Source organism: Dunckerocampus dactyliophorus, chromosome 14 (assembly GCF_027744805.1).
Source record: "Dunckerocampus dactyliophorus isolate RoL2022-P2 chromosome 14, RoL_Ddac_1.1, whole genome shotgun sequence".
NCBI classification, from domain to species: Eukaryota; Metazoa; Chordata; class Actinopteri; order Syngnathiformes; family Syngnathidae; genus Dunckerocampus; species Dunckerocampus dactyliophorus.
In genome coordinates this window covers 25,729,861-25,752,062 of record NC_072832.1, presented here as the reverse complement: position 1 = coordinate 25,752,062, position 22,202 = coordinate 25,729,861, and the positions used below count along the sequence as shown (strand labels likewise).

Sequence of the window (22,202 nt, the reverse complement as noted above, 5' to 3'; positions counted from 1 at the left end):
GACGAGGACGCTGCGTGAATAGCAACTAGCTGTGTCTTGCTGTTTGCCGCTAACACGACTTTGAGAAGACACGGAAGGTCACGTGATCGCCATCAATACTCTGTTGACATCTTTGTACCTTTTGTAGCAAAAACCTTTCCCTCATCTTCATGCTAATGATGTTTGTTAGCGTAATGACACAACATCTGCTTGAGTGAGAACGCGCCGCTCGGCGTAATGCCGCCATAAAGCACGTTTACGCGCCGCTCCGTCTTCTTTATGCTGCAACAGCAGCGGCTAAATAGGCGCCATCCGCCCGTTTCATGGACCGTTTACAGCGCAGTCGGCAAAGGCAACACCTGTTGTTGTCCTCAGGCGCGTTTGCATCGTGTCGACATCACAAGTCTTGCTGCACACACGTCTGCTGTTGCATTGTGGATGAATATGATTCATATATATGATTAAATATGACGTCATTGTCAACTAATGTCCTGGAGTATTGAGACACGTCTACTCCACTTGTTTAATCAACAACAGCTAAGTAGCGTTCTAAACCATAAGAACTGGACATCCTTCCATCTACTGTACGGGAATGTGGCTTATGGCACACCCTGGGCTTACATCATATACTGTACATAGGATGCATTTCACACTCAAGGAATTTAGCTAAACATGTTATGAAAGAACAACATCATGTCAAGTTGACCTCTTCTTCCGTGTAGTTGGAGTTCACAGAGAGAATCATTCTTCAATGTAATTATCCCCTTTTGGGGGTCGCAAAACCCCCAAAACTAACAAAAATGTCCCTAGTTTATACCCCTGTGTCCTGACATGACAAGACTGTGAAGTACACTCATGATTGATGACTTTGGTACAGTTCAACCTCAAGAGTTTGGCCTCTTCTTTAGAGCAGTTGGAATTCAGACATTTAGGCTGAATCCTAATTCTACCCCTTACCTCCTATCTTAGCCCAAGGTTTAGCGCTTTCACGAGAATCAAGTGGTGTCCCCATTCTCCTTAAATCAAGGGGTAAGGGGTATGCGCAAAGGGGTGTACAGCCCGAGAAACCAAGTGTGGTCGTGACCAGATTTGAAATGAAGGGGTAGGCGGAGTCCACTCGGATACAACACTCCAGCGGCAGAGCGGAGACGAAAAGAAGCATATTAATGTAAGTAATTAAACGTAATCAGTGATTTTCAGTAACGTAACTCGTGTTTTATTAGATATTCTATCATTTGCTACTCCAGTTAAATATTCTCTATGTTTTGATGTGTTGGTTGCGGGTGGTTGTCTAGCCGGCTAACACCGAAATCTACATTCACTGCAATCTACTGCATTTCATGAATGATGAAACAATGATTGGATGGCGACCACATTAGCCTGTTTGTTGTAAGTTGTATTTTAAAATAGCTCGCTAGCTAGCTAGCAAGGGGAATGTACATTAGTGAAGTGTACTGTGACGTTGGTGTTTTGTATGAGCTGTCTAATCACTCATGTAACGCAGCCCATCATAGTGTTTGCTGTGAATTATAGCCAATCCGAGTCCACCAACAATTGTCATGGTGAGATATTTTTGTTTTCAACACATGATTGATGACTTTGGGACGGTTCAAATTGGTCGTTTCTTGAATCGACTTTGACCGCTTCGTTATTGCAGTTGGAGTTCACAAAGAGATTAATTCTATATATAATTCACATACGAAAATGTCCCTCGTTCATATCCCTCTGTGCAGATATGTCAAGATTGTAAAGTACACACGATTGATAAAATTGCTTAAGTTCAACTTGGTCATTTCTTGACTGGAGTTTGACTTCTTATCAAGGGGTAAGACAAAGCGGAATAGCTAAGGGGTAAAATTGGGATTCTACAATAATTCCCCCCTTTTTCGGGGCTCCCAAGTCCCTCAAACTATAAAAGTCTATCGAAAATGTCCCTTGTTTGTGTCTTGATATGAGAAGACTATAAAGTACACACATGGTTTATTGACTTTGGTACAGTTCATGGTTGTTCTTGGTTGTTTCTTGAATCGAGTTTGACTTTTTCTTTAGTGTAGTTGGAGTTCACAGAGAGATTCATTCTACTATGTAATTTCCCTTTTTTGGGTGTCCCAAAACCTCCAAAGCATATGAAAATGTCCCTCGCTTACATCCTTGTGTGCAGATATGTCAAGATTGTAAAGTGCAGTTACAATATAATTACCCCCTTTTGGGGCTCTCAAAACCCCCCAAACTATCAAAAATGTCCCTTGTTTGTGTCCTGATATGAGAAGACTATAAAGTACACACATGGTTTATTGACTTTGGTACAGTTCAACTTGGTTGTTTCTTGATTCGAGTTTGACTTTTTCTTTAGCGTAGTTGGAGTCCACAGAGAGATTCATTCTACAGTATAACTCCCCCCTTGTGGGGGTCCCAAAACCCCCAAAGAAACCACAATGTTCCTATTTCATCTCCCTGTGTGCAGATATAAGACTGTGTGTATTTATGTAGAGTATATGCATGTACAGCAGATCCCTGACATGGTGTCATTGTCCTGGTGTGAGTACACCCTAAGTAAGCAAGTAAATGCAGGGAAAAACATCCTAATCAGAATGAGAATTATCCTGTGTTACGTTCATGAAATATGATGTGGCCTCATACAAAATGTGTACTGGACATAAAAGGTACTGTACATTTTCCCTGTCCAGGCGCCCCCCCCCCCCCCCCCCCCCCCCACCCACCCACACACACACACACACACACACACACACACACACACACACACCCTTGTTGACTTTACAGCGTCACGGCTGCATTATAGGACTCAGGATGCGGCATGGACATAAATCGATGTCTTCGCTATAAAACGACGGCGCGGTTACGTTGTAAAGCCGATGAGGCCGCCATGAACGAGCATCTGCAAACAACCCGCCCCCCCCCCCCGAGGAGCCCCTGCTCGCACCTTACAACTGATTAACGGCGGTCTGCCATTTTCATAACGCTGCTGCAAGTACCCAATGAATCAATTTCATACGTCCTCTTTTAATGTGGAGTATTTACTCTGCGATTGTGGGGGCTGTAATATGCATCAGCACTGGGGGTGTTGTGGGGTGGGGGGTGGGGTTGGTAAGACGCCGATTAAGAATATTTATGACGTGTGGGAGGGAGAAGATACACAACCAAACACACACTGCCGCTGATGACAATGAAAAGAGCAAAATGCTGACATCGCTCACCTGCTCCTCTTCTTCTCCTTCAAAATAAAAGTGGTCATGGGACGTCCTCGTCAGTCATCAATTAGTCACAGACGCGAACGAGGCTAACGAGGCCTAAAGAAACTCATTAGCTTTCTTTCTTTGTGCTTCTAAGTGTAGCAGCAACATGTGCCAACATCGTTTTACTTCTGCTCGCCATTCCTCTGTCTTTCTTTTTACAGTAAACACACATTGGCATGGACAGCTGACTCCACAAGCTCCTGTACCACAATAACAATACAGTACAACTCTTGTGTATGCTTGCCTACAGCAATCCTTCCTTTATGGCCGTTCATTGCTTCCAAGCCCGACTGTGATAAGTGAACTTCCACCAAGTAGGATTCCTTATTCATAAATGGTATATTTTGGTGGTTAAAGACTAGAAAACATTTTTATGACCTTCTAAATACACTTTTTAACATTATTAGAGCCCTCTAGACATTAAATAAAACCCCTATAGTCGCCTTCACACTCATATTACCCAATATAGTAGACACAATAACAGAAAATAAGACATAGAAAACCTGTTCTAAATACACTTTTTAACATTATTAGAAGCCCTTTTCATTTCTTTTAGTAGACATAATAAGATAAAATAAGACATAAATAAAACACAATATAGACTCACACATGTTAGCATTGGGAGAATTCCTTGCTGGTTTTTTGTGCTTCTGGCTATTGTGTCATCAGTGTAACGTTGCTGACACCCAGTGACCAGTGTGGAATACATATCATATACACGTCACAATGTCTTTGAAAGTGTCTTCTGAATGCCTTATATTATACAGTATATATCAGGGGTCGGGAACCTTTTTTGCTAAGAGAGCCAAGAAAGCCACATATTTTAAAATGTATTTCCATGAGAGCCATATACAACTAACAACAACTGACAATACAACTAAATGTGTGCATTGTTAAGCATGACCAACAATTTTTGAGTATAATAACTCTCTGAATTTATTCTTTTTAATAATGTTGTTATATTGAAACTAACCAATAATAAATACTGTAAAATACTTCTTACCATTAATGTGACTTCTGTGCTTGTGGTAGAAAATGGATGAATGAATTAAAGTGCATAAAGAAGTTTTATATTTTGAATGTTATTTTTATCACTGTGATTTTTGTCAACTAAAATTACAATGAAAAAATTTTACTGTGTTAAAGCCAGAGAAGAGAGCCAGATGCAACCACCAGAAGAGCCACATCTGGCTCTCGAGCCATAGGTTCCCTACCCCTGGTATATATTATGTTGTATTTTACTCAATTTAGACATTTTTAAGCTTGAAAATGCTTTATTTAGGCAAAGATATGAAACATTTGCTTAATAGGCTCTATTCACCATGAAACAGCAATGATTTAGTCACATATTTAGGAAAAATAGTGATAGACTGAAGCCGTGAGATTTGAAGTGGCGAGAGGGATTACTGTACTTATGCTGTGTCCTTTTGATGGACACGTGCGACCCTTCATAGGCGCCATCTTGGCTACTGGGGGTGACGAGACGAGACGACACACAAGATTGGGTCTATGGGACGAGATGAGATTATAACTTTACTTTTACTAAAAGTACAGTGAGATAAAATTTATCTAGTCAATCTAGTCATTGAATTTCTACAATGTTACACTCTTCTGCACTCACTCACTGTGTGTATTACTAGCGCCCCCGCCTCCACCCGTTGAGATAACGAGACTGTATGACTGACAATACAGATAAGACTAAAGAGATGATCATTGACCCAAGACCAAGGGAAAAGGAGCCGCATAGACCCCTGTTTATTGATGAGACTGAGGTGGAGAGGGTGAAAACCTTCAAGTTCCTTGGCACACACATCAGTGAGGACCTCACCTGGTCTCACAACACCCAACAGATTCTGAAGAAGTCCCAAAGGAGACTGTACTTCCTGATGCACTTCCTTCTACAGATGCACTATGGAAAGTGTCCTTACCGCCTCCATCACTGTTTGGTACGGTAACTGTACAACACGTGATAGGAAGGCACTCCAGCGGGTGATCAAGACCTCACAGAACATTGTTGGGGCAGCCCTCCCCTCACTGCAAGACATTTATAAAACTAGAGTCCTATGAAGAACACACAACCTCATCAAGGACAGCACACATCCACAACACTCATTATTCACACTCCTACCGTCAGGCAGACGCTACAGGAGTTTGAAGTCCAGGACCACAAGGCTGGCAAACAGCTTTTACCCACAGGCCATCAGGCTTCTCAACGAAGCACTCACACACGCCGCACGCAACACACGCACACACTCATAGCACTTTATTTATTTATTTATTTGTATTAATGTCTCTTCTGTTGTTGTTGCTTAATTTATTGGTATTTATGTTTCTTCTGTTCTTATTCATTTTCTTGTTTTCTTTCTTTTTTTGGGAGAATGAACAGAATAAGAATTTCATTGCATAGCAGAACTACCTGTTTTACTGTGCATATGACAATAAAACTCTTGAATCTTGAAAAGGGCTCCCTCCGTCCATGGCGTTGTTCTATGGGGGGGGGGGTCCATAGATGGCGATGCAAATGTTGGCAATAATGCTCCATGGAGTGGTTGGAAAAACATCATTAAAAAGGAGAGAAGAAGATAAATATTGCCACGGTCGTGGATTGAGGGCTGCACTGCACTGTCAGGAAGTACAAGTACACAATGTACAAAGTATACGCGTTGACGAAAGTATTCAATTAGAGCAGGAGCGGGCAAACGTTTTGACGCGCGGCCCACATTGGGTAAAAAATGTGGCGAGGGGCCGTCTACTGTACATGTAGGTGCTCATTGAAAAAAAACATACTTACTTGCAGTGCAACGAAATAACAGAACGCATCCACAGCAAGTTAACGCATCACATATATCAACTAGTGCTACTTCGCGGGTAATAAACAACACCTAAGCGCTAAACATAACATGCAACTTCAACTGTAATTCACATAGAAGTGGCCGCAGGGCATGCTGGGTAGTCCTGCGGCAACAGCAATATGAACTATGACTGATAAAACACTGGAACGTCTCTCTTGTTTAGTTCCCTGAAGACCTCCTCAACATGTTTTGCTGTTAAGCAAAGATGCAACAAACACGGCGACATGTTGGGAGACTGTCCCAAACTACCTGGCATGCCTTGCGGTGGGAGTATATGGGTGTGATTCAGGCATGGGTGTCGTGCGTAGACGTTTATTGGTATGTGTAACGGATGCCAGCCTGTGAGGCTACGCAAGTCTACGTTGGTAAACCTCACTCTCTCTGCCTTGAGAGCTGCGCTGAACACGCAGTTGACAGTCTGGGCTTTTGGCCATGTGGTCATCGCTCTCATCTCCCATTGCAAAGATCCTGCGTTCGAGCCCCGGAGCGGGCAGTGTTGAAGCAGGGCGGGTTACATATGCCCACATGGTAGGTTACATTGTGTGTCACGTGTGTGTTGACGTGTTCGACCGCTTTTTTGCACAAGCTACATATTGCATCTGACTATTTCCTGCACGTCATGTTGCCAGCTACACTTTTGATGCTAAAGGTTTCGAAAAAGTAATTTGGAAATGCCCGGTGGGCCGGATTAAGATGTTTGGCTGGCCTGATGTGGTCCACAGGCCGCAGTTCGCCCGGCACAGCATTAGTATAAGCGGTGTCACACACATGCGTATGCTCCGAAATAAACAAGTATTTTTTATACACGCATAGACGCTGTGTCCATTTGCAGACAGTGTCCTGTTGTTGTTCACGTACAGTAGCTGCTACCTTTCGCTCATTAGATCTTTTCTTAAGAAAACATCAATACTCCTCCTCCTCATCCATCAATATGGAAGATACACGGGAAATATCATTTCACCAATCACACATCCCTATCTGTGTGTGTGTGTGTGTGTGTGTGTACACAGTCATGAATAACGAGACTTTAGGGAGTTGATTCATTTGTCGTCTTGGAGACGAAACGATGGCGGGACAAAGAGGAAGAGACCTTCTGTCCTTCTCACCGTTAATGGTATTGTCTGCTGCACCACGTGCTGATTCACTTGGAGATTCAACACATCTATCTCACACACACACACACACACACACACACACACACACAGCGTTTAAGATGCAGGTGTGTGTGACATGGCGTCCCACGTGCACGACTCAAAGGGGAAGAGGAGGACTTAAGACAAAGATGACAGAGATGCAGAATGAGTGCACAGTCAGCAAAAGTTATTGAACGGCCAACATCACCTTTTACGATGGACTATGAGGGCCACAGTGGAAAACCCCCCAAAAAGGTTGTAAATTTAGAGAAAAAAAGTTGTAAATTAACGAGAAAAAGGTTGTAAATTCATTTTAAAAATTACAGAAATTTATGAGAAAAAGGCATTCATTTCCAAGAATAAAGTCGGCAATTTCTGAGAAATAAAGTAAAAAATCTACAAGGATAAAGTCTTAAATATACGAGGAACAAGGTCAGAAATTTACAAGAATAAAATCGTAAATTTACAAGAAAAAAGTCGTAAATTTAAGAGAAAAAAAGTTGTAAATTTACGAGAATAGAGTCATAAAATCTGCGAGAATAAAGACATAAATCTACGAGAAACAAGGTCAGAAATTTACGAGAATTAAGTCGTAAATTAAGAGAAAAAGGTTGTACATTCATGAAAAACAAATGACGGAAATTTATGAGAAAAAGGCATACATTTTCGAGAATAAAGATGTCAATTTATGAGAAAAAAAGTCCAAAATCCATGAGAAACAAAGTAATAAATTTACAAGAAAAAAGTCAGAAATCTATGAGAATAAAGTCGCAAAAATACCAGAAACAATGTCAGAATTTTCAGCGAATAACGTTGTAAATTTACAAGAAAAAGGTTGTAAAATTTATGAGAAAAAAAGTTTTAAATCTATGAGAATAAAGTCGTAAATCTACGAGATACAAGGTTGGAAATTTAAGAGAAAAAAGTCGGAAATTTATGATAAAAAACGTTGTACATTTACGAGAAAAAGGTCACAAATTTATGAGAATAAAATCATAAATTTATGAGAAAAACATTTGTAAATTTACGAGAATAAAGTCATAAATCTACAACAAGAAAAGTCGGAAATTTAAAAGAAAAAAGTCAGAAATCTATGAGAATAAAGTTGGAAATCGAGATTCGTAAATCGTAAATTTACGTCGTAAATTTACTTGAAAAAAGTTGTAATATTACGAGAATAAAGTCTTACATTTATGAGAATAAATTTGTTCATTTATGACAAAAAGAAAAAAGGCATACATTTACAAAAATAAGCCATACATTTACAAGAATTAAGTCGTAATATTACAATAATAAAGTCGTACATTTACGAGAAAAGAAATGGTAAATTTACAAGAAAAAACTCACAACTTTATCTTCCAGGCATTGCCTGAGACAGCGATGAAAAAGGGGGGACTTATGTGACCTTTGGCCTTGGGCATGTGGAGGGGACTTTTTTTCTTGTAAAAGTACGTCTTTATTCTCGGAATCTCAAATTCTTTTTTTTTTCAATGAAAAACAAATGGTCTACCTCACACGTGGACACGCCCCCTCATGTCGCAATGAGATGATTCTTCACGCTAACGCTGCACATCTTCACTCCTTTTATTTGTGGAATGCAACACACACACACACACACACACACACACTTACAGTGATATAGCTATTTCCTGTGAATCCATGTAACCCCCCCCCCCCCCCCCCCCCCCCCCAATGCCCCTTGGAGGACAGCCACAGATAGAGACAGAGGCGAGAGGAAATGGAAGGTTTTTCAACAGAGAAGATTGGACAGAACAATTTTGTACACGGCGGGGGCCGACATGCATGGACGCCCTAATCTGTGTGTGTAGGGGTGGAGAGGGTTGTTGTTGGGTTGGGGGGGGGTTGACAGGACTTTATTCAACTCTACACTTTTGTGAGGTCTTGTAAGGTCTTGTTGTCGGGGGGTACACCACTGTGACCCAAAATGACCGTCTATACCAGGGACCAAAGCGCGTCCTGGGGGCCATTTGCAGACCACAGCTGTTTTTTTATGCGCCCACAGTACATTCTAAAAATAAAATTGAACAAGAGAAAAAAGAGCAGTAATTTTACAAGAATAAAGTCCGAATATTTTGAGAAAAATGTTGTAATTTTTAGGAGAATAACATTGTCATATCATGAGGAAAATAACATCATTTTAGTAGCATAAAGATGAAATATTAAAGAAAAAAAGAGGTACTTTTTTGGAGTTATTATGAGAAACAAAACAAACAAAGTTGTCATTTTTGGAAGATTAGAGTGCAGAGTTCTAACTTTGTGACAATATGGTCAAAATATTACAGGAAATAAATCATAATTGCGCAAAGAAAATTGACAAGAAGAAAGTTGCAATAGCTGACAGCAGCAGAGACTGAAGATAGGAGCTGTAATCTGAGGAGAATAAAGTGAAAATATTAACAGAAAAAAGTCATATTTTAATGAAAAAAAGCTTTACATTTTACCAGAATAAACTGCTAATAAAAATCATTTTAGTAGCATAGAGTTGAAATATTCCAGGAAAAAAAAAACTTTTTTTTTAAAGTCATATCATTATGAGGGGGAAAAAAATAAATCAAGTTGGAATTTTTTGACAATTAGTTTGTGGGGGAAAAGTCTAAATATTTTGGGAATAAAGTAAAAATATTAGAATGAATTGAAAAATATTACAATAAAGTCAAAAATATTATGGAAATAAAGTCTAAATATTATGGGATTAAAATAAAAAATATTAGAATAAAGTCAAAAATATTAGAATAATGTAAAAAATATTATGGAAATAAAGTCAAAATATTATGGGAGTAAAGTCAAAAATATTAGAATAAAGTCAAAATATTATGGAAATAAAGTCAAAAATATTATGGAAATAAAGTCATAATATTATCAGAATAAAGTCTGAATATTATCAGAATCATGTCAAAATATTCCAAAAAATATATTTCATGAAATGAAGATTATTTAAGAAGAAAGCTGAAATATTTGGCAAATTAAAAGAGCAAATATGGAAGAAAAAAAGAGCAAAGGATGAAGTTAATACTACGGTGCACTTTTTCACCTTTCACCTTCATAGCATACGTATCTAGTGTACATGTGTCGCCTTACAAATGATCAACGTTTCATTTTTCACAATTTGGCCCTCGCTGGAAAAGCGTTACGTATGCGCAGCAGAAATATGAAGGCATCAATTGTAACATGTCAGTTGTAATTGGGGTGCATGTGAATAAAATGAAAACAGCGTGACCACATTGGCGTCTGAAAGCCTAAAACTCAGAGTTACGCAGTGCGTGTGAACGCCTCATCACGTGCAGGGAGTACAGTTCAGCGGTTGTTAATTTTTTGTGTGCCTTATATGGACAAAAAAATTATCTTTGCATATAATAATTCTTAAATAAATAATGCATTCTTTTATTGAATAATAAAAACATATTTCATAGTTCATTCAATCTATCAAACAAGTGAGAAATAATTGTGCGATTGATGTTTTTTAAGGAGTGCAGAGTGTGGGGGGGTGGGACGTGAGAAGGGTTTTGAAAGCACTGCTCTAGAACCTTCCTGGATGGTTTCCCGCCCTTGCTGCCTGCTGGACGTTGACAAGCAGCCAAGTTTGCAGAGTCAGCAGCAGACGAGGCGTCAAAGTTTGTTGTTTTTTTGTTCCAATAAATGATTTCAGCATCATCAGCTGCTCTCAAACACACATCAACACACACACTTACCCCATCCCGGTGGTCTGTTTTTCCCGTTCAAGTCTTGCTTGGGCCCCTGGCAGCGTGATTTCTTTGGGAAAGGAGTGGTCACACAATTGGACCTTTTCACGTGGGACACCAGAACACCAACACTAAAACACAAACCTTAAACCTTAAATACGCCTCTCACTCAGAAAAAGAATGGTCAGCCTGGTCTCCACGGTAACCGCCCAAAGACGTCTTTTTCACATTACGCCAGCGGTGTGGCCAGACTTCTTCCCTCCAGCGAGGGCCACGTAGTGAAAAATGAAACGTTGACATTTTCACATGTGGATATGCTGGTTATACGTTAGATATTTCAAGAAAAAAAGCCCACGTCAGCTTGGTCACTTCACTCTTTTTATACTTATTTTTGCTCTTGCTTTTTTTCAAATATTTCAACTTTCTTTTTAAATGATCTTTATACGTTTTCTTTTGATTCAAGATTCAAGATTCAAGAGTTTTATTGTCATATGCACAGTAAAACAGGCAGTTCTGCTGTGCAATGAAATTCTTATTCTGTTCATTCTCCCAAAAAAGAAAGAAAACACAAGAAAATGAATAAGAACATAAGAAACATAAATACCAATAAATTAAGCAACAACAGAAGAGACATTAATACAGATAAATAATACAAATAAATAAATAAATCAATAAATAAATAAAGTGCTATGAGTGTGTGTGTGTTGCGTGCGGCGTGTGTGAGTGCTTTGTTGAGAAGCCTGATGGCCTGTGGGTAAAAGCTGTTTGCCAGCCTTGTGGTCCTGGACTTCAAACTCCTGTAGCGTCTGCCTGACGGTAGGAGTGTGCGTACCTCGGGGGCGGGCGGGGGGGGGCTTGATGTGGGTCATGACTAATCTTTCAAAGCACTTCATAACAAGAGGAGTGAGTGCTATAGGGCGATAGTCATTCAAGCAGGTCACGTTGCTCTTCTTGGGTACGGGCACTATGGTGGTGGACTTAAAGCAGGTCGGTACAGATGCTTGTGCAAGCGACAGGTTAAATATGTCAGCAAGCACATCAGCTAGCTCTGATGAGCAAACCCAAAGTGCACGTCCTGAGATGTTGTCTGGGCCTGCTGCTTTTCGTGGGTTTGTTTTGTTCAGAACCCTGCGCACATCAGCTGATGTCACCATGAGAGGTGAGTCCTGTGTGCTCCCCAAGTCCAGCCACCCTCTCTGCTCATCAGGAGTTTGGGTGTCAAAGCGGGCATAGAACTCATTCAGCTCATCTGGAAGTGTGGTTTGGCTGGACGTGGCTACGCTACTCCGCTGTCGACAGTCTGTGATGTGCTGGAGCCCCGCCCACATGAGCCGAGGGTCTGAGGTGGAATAGTAGCCCTCCAGCTTCTGTCTGTACTGTCTTTTGGCCTCTCGTATGGACCTCCTCAGGTCATATCTGGCCTTTTTGTAGTCCTCAGCGGTGCCCATGACAAATGCAGTCGAACGAGCACGTAGCTTAGCCCTTACATCACAGTTCATCCACTGTTTTTGGTTAGGGTATTTTCTGTAATACTTGGTGGTGGTAACAGTCTCTATGCATGTGCTAATGTAGCCAGTAACAGCAGAAGCATATTCATCCAAATCAACAGTACAATCTTCCCTCCCCGCTGCAGTTTTAAACACATCCCAGTTTGTGCAGCCAAAGCAGTCCTGAAGAATTAAAAAAAAATTAAAATTAAAAATATTTTTTTTCTTTAATATTTCAACTCTCAATTCTACTAAAATGACATTATTTTTCCCCATCATATTAAGGTTCTTCTTGTGAAATTGCAACTTTTCTCTTTCGAATGCCACTTACAAATTACAGCTCTTTTTTTCATTTCTGCTGGTTTTTTTTTAATTTCCACCCATTTCAACTTTTTTCTTATAAATGTTCTCATAATTTGACTTTATTACCGTAATATAACTTTGTTTCCCAACCTAATTTTCCAAAATTTGACAACTTTATTTTGTTTTGTTTGTTTCTCATAATATTACGACTTTTAAAAAATAACATTTTTATTTAATATTTCTACTCTCTGCTACTAAAATGGCATTACTTTTCCTCCTCATCTTACAAGTTTATTCTTGTAAAACTGCAACCATTGTCATTACAATACAACTTTTTTTTTTAATATTTAGACTTTGTTCTGGTAAAATTATTTTTATTATTATTATTTTTAAAGGGGACCTATGATACCGTGTGTTGTACTTTGTATTGAGTTCTGGACTCGTTTAGAGCAGGTACACACGATAACCCGCACAGAAAGCTTCCTAGATCTTCCAGACTCTGCACCACTTCCTGCAGTGTTTCCTGCCTCCCGCCCAAACCTTTTCTAGGTACGCCTCCCGCTGAGCACACTCCGCTGTCATTGGTCACACTCCTAAGTGCTCCCAAACACTTCCGACAGCAGCCGAACCCCTTTTGTCCGAACACAGTTAGGACACTGCTAAATTGTTACTTACCGCTTGCTCTTCTGACTCTTCAACGTGACAAAGTAACGTTGGAAAGGCGTCGGACTTCAGCAACAGTTTGACGGATAGTCCAGCTCCGTATTGGCCCGTGTTCACAAAACAGTCCCGTGTGAAATGCCGTTGACAGATGAGTATATTCTTCTTTTGCTGGCCGGGAAGCAGCAACTCCAACCACTTCTGCCCGATGCTTGCCTCTTTAGGAACACCCCAACAAACATTTCCTGGGAGCCATACGTGCTAACAGTGAACAGAGCAGAGCGGGGGTGTTGGGCATGCCCATATAAGGAAGTCCGGGTTGCACGGACATCAATCCCATAATATTTTGACTATTCCCATAATATTATTAATTCTAATATTATTATTAATATTATTAATATTTTTTCCCCAACCTAATTTTCCACAAAGACAACTTTATTTGGTTTTGTTTGTTTCTCATAATATTATGACTTTAAAAAAAAATCCTATTTTTTTTATTTATTTCTACCCTATGCTACTAAAATGGCATCATTGTTCCTCATCACATTAAGAGTTTATTCATGTAAAACTGCAACTTTTGTCATTAGAATCCAATTTTTTTCTTAATATTTTGACTTCCTTCTGGTCAAATTACAACTGTTGTTTTTGGGTTTTTTTTACATTTTCCATTTATTTCAACTTTCTTCTTGTAAATTATAATAATAATAATTACTATTATTATGACTAGATTGTTCATTATTCTTATAATGATTATTATTATTCTTACAATAATATATACAGTATAACTTTTTACCCAATGTAATTTTGCAAAAAATTACAGCTTAATTATTTGTTTTGTTTGTTTTTCAGAATATATAATACAATATATAAATTATGACTTTTTGTTAGATTACAATTTTTGACTTTATTCTTGTGAGATTACTGCTGATTTTTCAATTTTTGCATTTTTTTCCTGTTTTCTTGTAAACATTTTTTAGAATGTGCCGTGAGCCAATAAAAAAAGCAGGTGTGGGCCACAAATGGCCCCCCAGGTAGCGCTTTGGACACCCCTGCATGATAGGATGTCCACAGTGGATTCTGTCTGGTAGACATTGGATGACAAGTCACGTGAAGGTAACCCAGAGGTCCTTCCAAGTCCTCCTCAAGTCCTTGGTGGTCCACCCACGTCTCCTGACATGACAACATTTGTGATCAATACCTGTGTAGTGTACTACTGTAGTACTACAGTACAGCGTGTATGTACGGTACTGGCGTTGTTGTTGTTAATTAGCAGGTCTTTGTGTGCGACCTTTGCGGTGTCAGAGGTGAATCCTGGTCGATAGCCAGGAAACATTAGCCGTAGCCGTAGCATCACATGGTGTAACGCCATCCAAGTGGACGAGCGTGTAAGGATCCCGTGTCATGTTTGTCTTATTAACGTGTCCTTTTGTGTGTGTGTGTGTGTGTGTGTGTGTGTGTAGGCGGTGCCAAAGCCCATCGCCATGGAGCCATGTTGGGGCAGCAGAGCGGCGGTTCTCACCATCTTGATGTTTTTACCCAGAATGCTGTCTGGCAACCCCCCGCCTGGACTGTCCGGTAGCGCCCACTCAAACGCACCACTTTTATGATATGATGATCTGCAGCCTGTATGCATGCGATGATGTTTGGTTATTGATCAGCCATGAAGACATGTCTCCACTAACACGATGATGACATGATGATGGTGAGAGTTTGACCCTGGAACAGACCAATTCTTTTAGAACAAACATGAAATTGAAATGCAAGCAACGTGAGGGTCACGGGTATGCTGGAGCCTATCCCAGCTCTTCATTTGTTATCATGATGATTATTATTGTATTTACTATTATTATCTCTTTAATATTATTATTATTACTATTAATATTATAATAATAACAACAACAATAATAATAACTATATTATTATCATTAATATCAATCTGCAATAATAATATTTAATATAATAATAATAATAATAATAACAATAATAATAATAATAATAATAATAATAATAATAATTACATAATAATAATAATAATAATAATAATAATAATAATAATAATAATAATAATAATAGTTATTATTATTATTATTATTATTATTATTGTTGTTATTATTATTATTATTATTATTATTATTATTATTATTATAGTAATTATTACATAATAATAATAATAGTAATTATTGTTATTATTGTTATTATTATTATTATTATTATTATTATTATTATTATTATTATTATTATTATTATATTAAATATTATTATTACAGATTGATATTAATTTGCAGCCCAAGGGGGACATTTACGGCCATGTTGTAAAAGACAAGAGAAAGTGGATCAAAGGAGGAAAGGAAGGAAGGAATGAAGGTGTTATTGTTAGGGTGGAATAAGATGATGAAAGATGTAAATAAGGGAGTAGAGACGTTTGAGAGAGGAAGTGAGTGTGCAGGATGAAGAAGGATGAAGAAGAAGAGGATCAATGGAGACATCGGATACGTCCTGGTGGACCTCAGGCGTGGTGCACACTCAGCACATCTCCTCATCCTCCCCCTCTTTAGCCGTATTGCTCGGCTCGTGGCTCCTGATGACTTCTGACTGGAGGAGCTGAACGAACCCCCCCATCCACACAGGACGTGGTGGCATCACCACCGCAACTGCCTGATGGAGATGGGTCGGAAAATGAAGTCTTGTGTGTTGGTGGGGTCAGCTACGTGATAACGCGGCGACAGTATTGCGTTGACACGCCGTCATTACACAATTTGTACCGTCTGGTCGGCCTGTCATTCGGCAGGCGCGGGTTAGGCATGTGTAATCTACGCCATCCGTCCATCTATTTTACAGCAGCAATAGACGTCACCCAAAAACGTTATTCCATTCATCCATCCATTCATCCATCCATCCATCCATTCATCCATCTTCTACCGCTTATCCGAGATCGGGTCGCGGGGGCAACAGCCTAAGCAGGGAGGCCCAAATTTTCCTCTCCCCGGCCACTTTGTCCAGCTTCTCTCGGCAGATCCCGAGGCGTTCCCAGGCCAGTTGGGAAACATAGTCTCTCCAACGTGTCTCGGGTCTTCCCCGAGGCCTTCAGACTTGGTCAGACTTGCCCTGAACACCTCCCCAGGGAGGCGTACGGGAGGCATCCCGACCGGAGGAGTAGCGGTTCTACTCCAAATCTCTCCTGGATGACAGTGCTTCTCACCTTATCTCTAAGGGAGAGCCCTGCCACCCTACGTAGAAAACTCATTTCAACCGCTTGTACCCACGAGCTTGTCCTTTCGGTCACAACCCAAAGCTCATGACCATTGGTGAGGGTAGGAACGTAGATCGGCCGGTAAATTGAGAACTTTGCCTTTTGGCTTAGCTCTCTCTTTTTCAGCTTAGCCAACATCCTTCTCTCCCCCGCTTCCTCCACGGAGTCCAGAGGACCGTCCAGTACAGAGCTCGCTCTCCTGATCAGCCTATTGATCCTGCTCCTGTCCCTGTCCGTGCTGCCCCCTCTCCAGCAGCCCACAGCATAGAAGATGACTGAGACCACCACAGAGTCATAAAAGGTCCGTAAGAGAGTCCTGCACACACCAAAGGACCTCACCTCTTCACCACAACAGACCGATGTAGAGTCCTCATCACTGCAGATGGCGCACCGATTCGCTTGTCAATCTTGCGTTCCATCTTTCTCTCACTCGTGAACAAGACCCCGAGGTACCTAAACTCCTCCACTTGGGGCAGGATCTCATCCCCGACCCGGACATTGCATTCCACCCTTTTCCGGGCGAGAACCATGGACTCGGACTTGGAGGTGCTGATTCTCATCTCGGCCGCTTCACACTCGGCTGTGAATCGATCCAGTGAAAGTTGAAGTTCACGGCTCGATGAAGCCAGCAGGACCACATCATCTGCAAAAAGCAGAGACTCAATCCTGCAGCCACCAAACCGGAACCCCTCAACACCCTGGCTGCGCCTAGAAATTCTGTCCATAAAAATAATGAACAAAATCGGTGACAAAGGGCAGCCCTGGCGGAGTCCAACCCTCACTGGAAACGGGTCCGACTTATTGCTGGCAATGCGAACCAAAGTCTGACACCGGTCATACAGGGAACGAACAGCCGGAATTAGCTGAATTAGGTGGTAGCTCAGGGAGGAGGAGTTATTGAGATTTGAGAAACATAATCAATGTTTTATTTTTTATTTTTATATCATATCCATGGCGCAGGTGGATAAGTTATAAGTCCTCTTTTCTTGATTCCATAAATTATTTCATGTTGTTTTTGCCATTGAAAAAATACAGGAAAAAACATTGGCTAGCATTATTATTATTATTATTGTTCTACCATATTTTATTCTTATATTATTTTACTACTGTTAGTATTTTACATGTATTATTATTATCATTATTATTATTATTAGTAGTAGTAGTAGTAGTAGTTGTTGTTGTCGTCAAATTTTAGTTGTTATTTTCTATTTTATTTATTTATTTTCTTGTTAGTATTTTTACATATTTATTATGGTTATTTTATTACTGGTATTAGTATTTTCACACGTATTATGATGATGATAAGTAAAGTAGATAACAGGTGTGTGATTGTGCGGGTGGTGATTAAAGGGATCAAAGCATGCATGACATGATGTGAGACACGAGTTAGCATGAAAGCGTGGCGTGTGTACATTTGGCTTTTTCTTTGGCTTGTGTGTGCTTTGGTGCTGGCATGTTAGCTGTAGCTTGAGTTAGCTTTCCAAACAGGAAGTGTTGCTGGTGAGGCTGCGACAGAGAAAAGCGATTAGGGAAAGTAAAAGTGGAGATAAAAGTGGTCTCTGCTCCCTGGGGAGGCCCCGAGCGGGGGGGGGGGGGGGGGGGGGGGTCAGAGCGCCGTCCTCCATTGATGTTAGCAGCATCGAGTCACTGCAGGCTAGCTCCGCCCACCCTCGCCAGGAGACACTTCAAGAGGAATCGTCAATTAGAAATCCAATTTTAGCTTCTTTTCCGCACTCTTTGTTTGCATCGTCCTCCTTTTCCTTCGCCTCCCTGGGGGTCTTCCCACTAACTGACCCCCCCCCAAAACACCAAAAACGCCAACCATGCGGTTCAAAATAAGAACAACCAAAGTAAACATTCTTACTAAATGCTAATTACGCAACTCTTATTCACTTTTCCGCTTTCTACTTTAGATCATTCTACACACACACACACACAAACGCACTGATATTATACGTAATATACACCTCATTCTACGTGTTATACATCACATACACCTCATTCTATGTGTTATACATCACATACACCTCATTCTACGTGTTATACATCACATACACCTCATTCTACGTGTTACACATCACATACACCTCATTCTACGTGTTATACATCACATACACCTCATTCTACATGTTATACATCATATACACCTCATTCTATGTGTTATACATCATGTAATGTATACGATATATATATGTATATGAATCAAGTCAAACTATGAAGAGAAACAATTGGTCTTGTAAGAATGTGAATAGAAGCAGTGAGTAGTCATGTGCTCGTGTGTGCAGGTGTGTCCATGGCGAGCGCTCTGGTGGACACGTCCCAGCAGGACTTCCGGGAAGGAGGACTCGGCCTGAGGCAGCGCAAGTATGTGGTGCACCACCAGGGGGCGTGTCTTTGAACCCCACACCTCAAGTCATGTGACGGACATGACCGCACAGACTGGAAAGGATGGAAGTTGGATCTTCTCCCGTCCTCACCTGGGATTCCTCTTCCTTCCCACTCGCCAGAAGAACAATTCCTTACCTGTCCTTTCTTTCTCACCTGTTTTCTTTCACCCCTTGATGATGATGATGATGACAAACTCCTTTGTGTTCAGGACTTGTTAACCACTGGTTAGAATTAGTTAAGTACTTGTTAAGGACTTTTTAAGAACTGGTTCAGGACTTGTTAAAAATGTGTTAAAAATCGGTTAAGGATTTTGTTAAGAACAGGTTAAGAATCGATTAAGGACGTGTTAAGGACTTGTTAAGAACTGGTTGATGACTTTCGAGGGAAAGGCTTCTTGAGACGTCATCTGTACTTCTGTGAAGAAGGTGTCGGACGTTTCGCTCCTCATCCGAAGAGCTTCGTCAGCGAACTAATAAGTGCTGGTAGCCTAGGCCTTAAATACAGTAAGAGTGGGCGGAATTGGTGTGCCAACACCTCCTCCTATTGGTTCCTTACACTAAGCCTGGGCGGAGTAGTGGTATAATCCTCTCCTGCCATTAGCACCTCCGATCAAAGGGAAGTGTCGCTCCCTGAGTTGGGTATGAACGACTCTGATACTGGCTCGTTAGCATCTATTGTTCTGGCTCGGCCCTGGCTTCACCTCATTTGCAAGACTAAGAGCTGTGGGTTTTGGTCTCAGTAACCTGCTGAACACAGGGTCCAAATTAAACCTCAAACCACCATTCCGATTCAATGATGGGTTCTGTTGTTTGGCAAAAATAGCTTCCTTTACTCCTCTTTCAAACCATCTGTTTTCTTTGGCCAAAATCTTTACCTCGTCCTCAAAATAGTGATTGGTAGCTTTAAGGTGTAGATGTACTGCTGATTGAGGACCACTAGAATTGTCCCTGCGGTGTTGATAAAGCCTTTTTTGGAGCATTTGCTTAGTTTCCCCAATGTAGTGCTCTTTGCATTCCTCATCTTTAGAGTGGATGGAATAGACCACATTGCTTTGTTTTTGGTTTGGAGCCTTGTCTTTAGGATGCACTCATTTTTGTTTCAGGGTATTTACTGGTTTGAAATAGGTAGAAATTTTGTGTTGCCATAAGATCCTCTGGAGTTTTTCGGAGACCCCCACTACATAAGGGACTACCACTCCTCTCCTTTTTGCTTCTGTGGGCTTTTGGGTTTCTTTCCCTACTCTCTTCTTTTGACATTTGTTAAAAGCCCACCGTGGGTACCCACAGGTTGAGAGCGCTCTCTGGACATGTTGTGTCTCCTTTTTCCTTCCCTCAGCACTAGTTGGTATTTGGTCCGCTCTATGTTGGAGGGTCCTAATAACCCCTAGTTTATGTTGTAGTGGATGGTTTGATTCAAAAAGCAGGTATTGGTCAGCGTGTGTGGCCTTTCTAAAGACCTCTGTAAGTAGCTGTCTGTCCTCTCCTATAATTACCTTGCAGTCTAAGAAGGCTAGTTGGTTTTCTTTAGTGTCCTCGCGAGTAAATTTGATATTGGTGTCCACCGCATTGATATGATCTGTGAAAGACTGAATTTCCTGTTTTTTGATTATGACAAAGGTGTCATCCACGTATCTAAACCAGTGCCTTGGTTTTGTCCCTGAGAAGGATGTGAGAGCCTGTTTCTCCATCTCTTCCATGTACAGATTCGCCACTATGGGTGAGACTGGTGAGCCCATAGCACAACCATGGATTTGTCTGTAAAATTTCCCTCTAAACTGAAAATATGTAGTGTTAAGGCAAATTTCCAATAATTGGCAGATGTGGTCAGCACTAAGTTTTGTTCTCCGATGCAGAGTTGAGTCCTCGAGCAGTCTCTTCCTCACCACCGAGACTGCTGCTGAGGTGGGGACAGATGTGAAAAGTGAAGTCACATCATAAGACACCAAAGTTTCCTCTGGCTCCAATCTGAGGTCTTTGATACTCGCCACAAACCCTTTTGTGTTCTCTATATGATGATCAGTGTTGCCTACTAATGGGGATAAGACTGTTTTTACATATTTAGCTACATTGTACGTGGTAGAGTCTATGCTACAGACAATGGGTCTGAGGGGAAACCCTTCCTTGTGAATTTTTGGAAGGCCATAGATACATGGTGTAGCCTCCCCAGGGTATAACCTATGATACATCTGTCTGTCAGTTAGTTCTTCCTTCTCTAACTTTTGGAGACAGTCTATGATTTCTTTCTTATACCTACTGGATGGGTCCCTTTTAAGTTGCTCATATGTGTTGGCATCACTAATTAGACTTTTTATTTTTTCTTCATAGTCCAATGTGTTGAGAACCACTGTGCATCTGCCCTTGTCAGCTGGTAAGATGGTGATGCTGTCATCTTTCTGCAGAGCCGCTAATGCTTTCCTCTCACCTACCGTGATATTGGACAACATCGCAGGGACAATTCTAGTGGTCCTCAATCAGCAGTACATCTACACCTTAAAGCTACCAATCACTCTTTTGAGGACAGCGAGGTAAAGATTTTGGCCAAAGAAAACAGATGGTTTGAAAGAGGAGTAAAGGAAGCTATTTTTGTCAAACAACAGAACCCATCATTGAATCGGAATGGTGGTTTGAGGTTTAATTTGGACCCTGTGTTCAGCAGGTTACTGAGACCAAAACCCACAGCTCTTGCAAATGAGGTGGAGCCAGCGCCGAGCCAGAACAATAGATGCTAACGAGCCAGTATCAGAGTCGTTCATACCCAACTACAGGGAGCGACACTTCCCTTTGATCGGAGGTGCTAATGGCAGGAGAGGATTATACCACTACTTCGCCCAGGCTTAGTGTAAGGAACCAATAGGAGGAGGGTGTTGGCACACCAATTCCGCCCACTCTTACTGTATTTAAGGCCTAGGCTACCAGCACTTATTAGTTCGCTGACAAAGCTCTTCGGATGAGGAGCGAAACGTCCGACACCTTCTTCACAGAAGTACAGATGACGTCTCAAGAAGCCTTTCCCTCGATTGACAACTCCTGTACGACTGAGAGCCTACACAGATGGTTGATGACTTGTTAGGAACTTCTTAAGAACTGGTTAAGGATTTGTTAAAACTTATTCGGAACTGTTCAAGGACTTGTTAAGAACTTTTTAGAACTACTAAACTGAAAAAGCGGTTAAGAACTTGTTAAGGCAATGTCAGGT

The 22,202-nt window shown here is 40.9% G+C and overlaps 1 protein-coding gene across 6 annotated transcripts in view; it reads left to right on the top strand.

Annotated features, from left to right (window-relative positions):
- Window positions 1-19,402, top strand: part of atrnl1a (attractin-like 1a) — a 157,182-nt gene extending 137,780 nt beyond the window's left edge. For all 6 annotated transcript variants that reach the window (XM_054798007.1, XM_054798012.1, XM_054798011.1 and 3 more), the window contains 2 exons: window positions 14,830-14,944; window positions 18,905-19,402. In XM_054798007.1, the coding sequence (XP_054653982.1) occupies window positions 14,830-14,944; window positions 18,905-19,017 (228 nt within the window). In that variant the 3' untranslated portion in view covers window positions 19,018-19,402. The remainder of the gene's footprint in view (window positions 1-14,829; window positions 14,945-18,904) is intronic.
- Window positions 19,403-22,202: the final 2,800 nt, after the last annotated feature.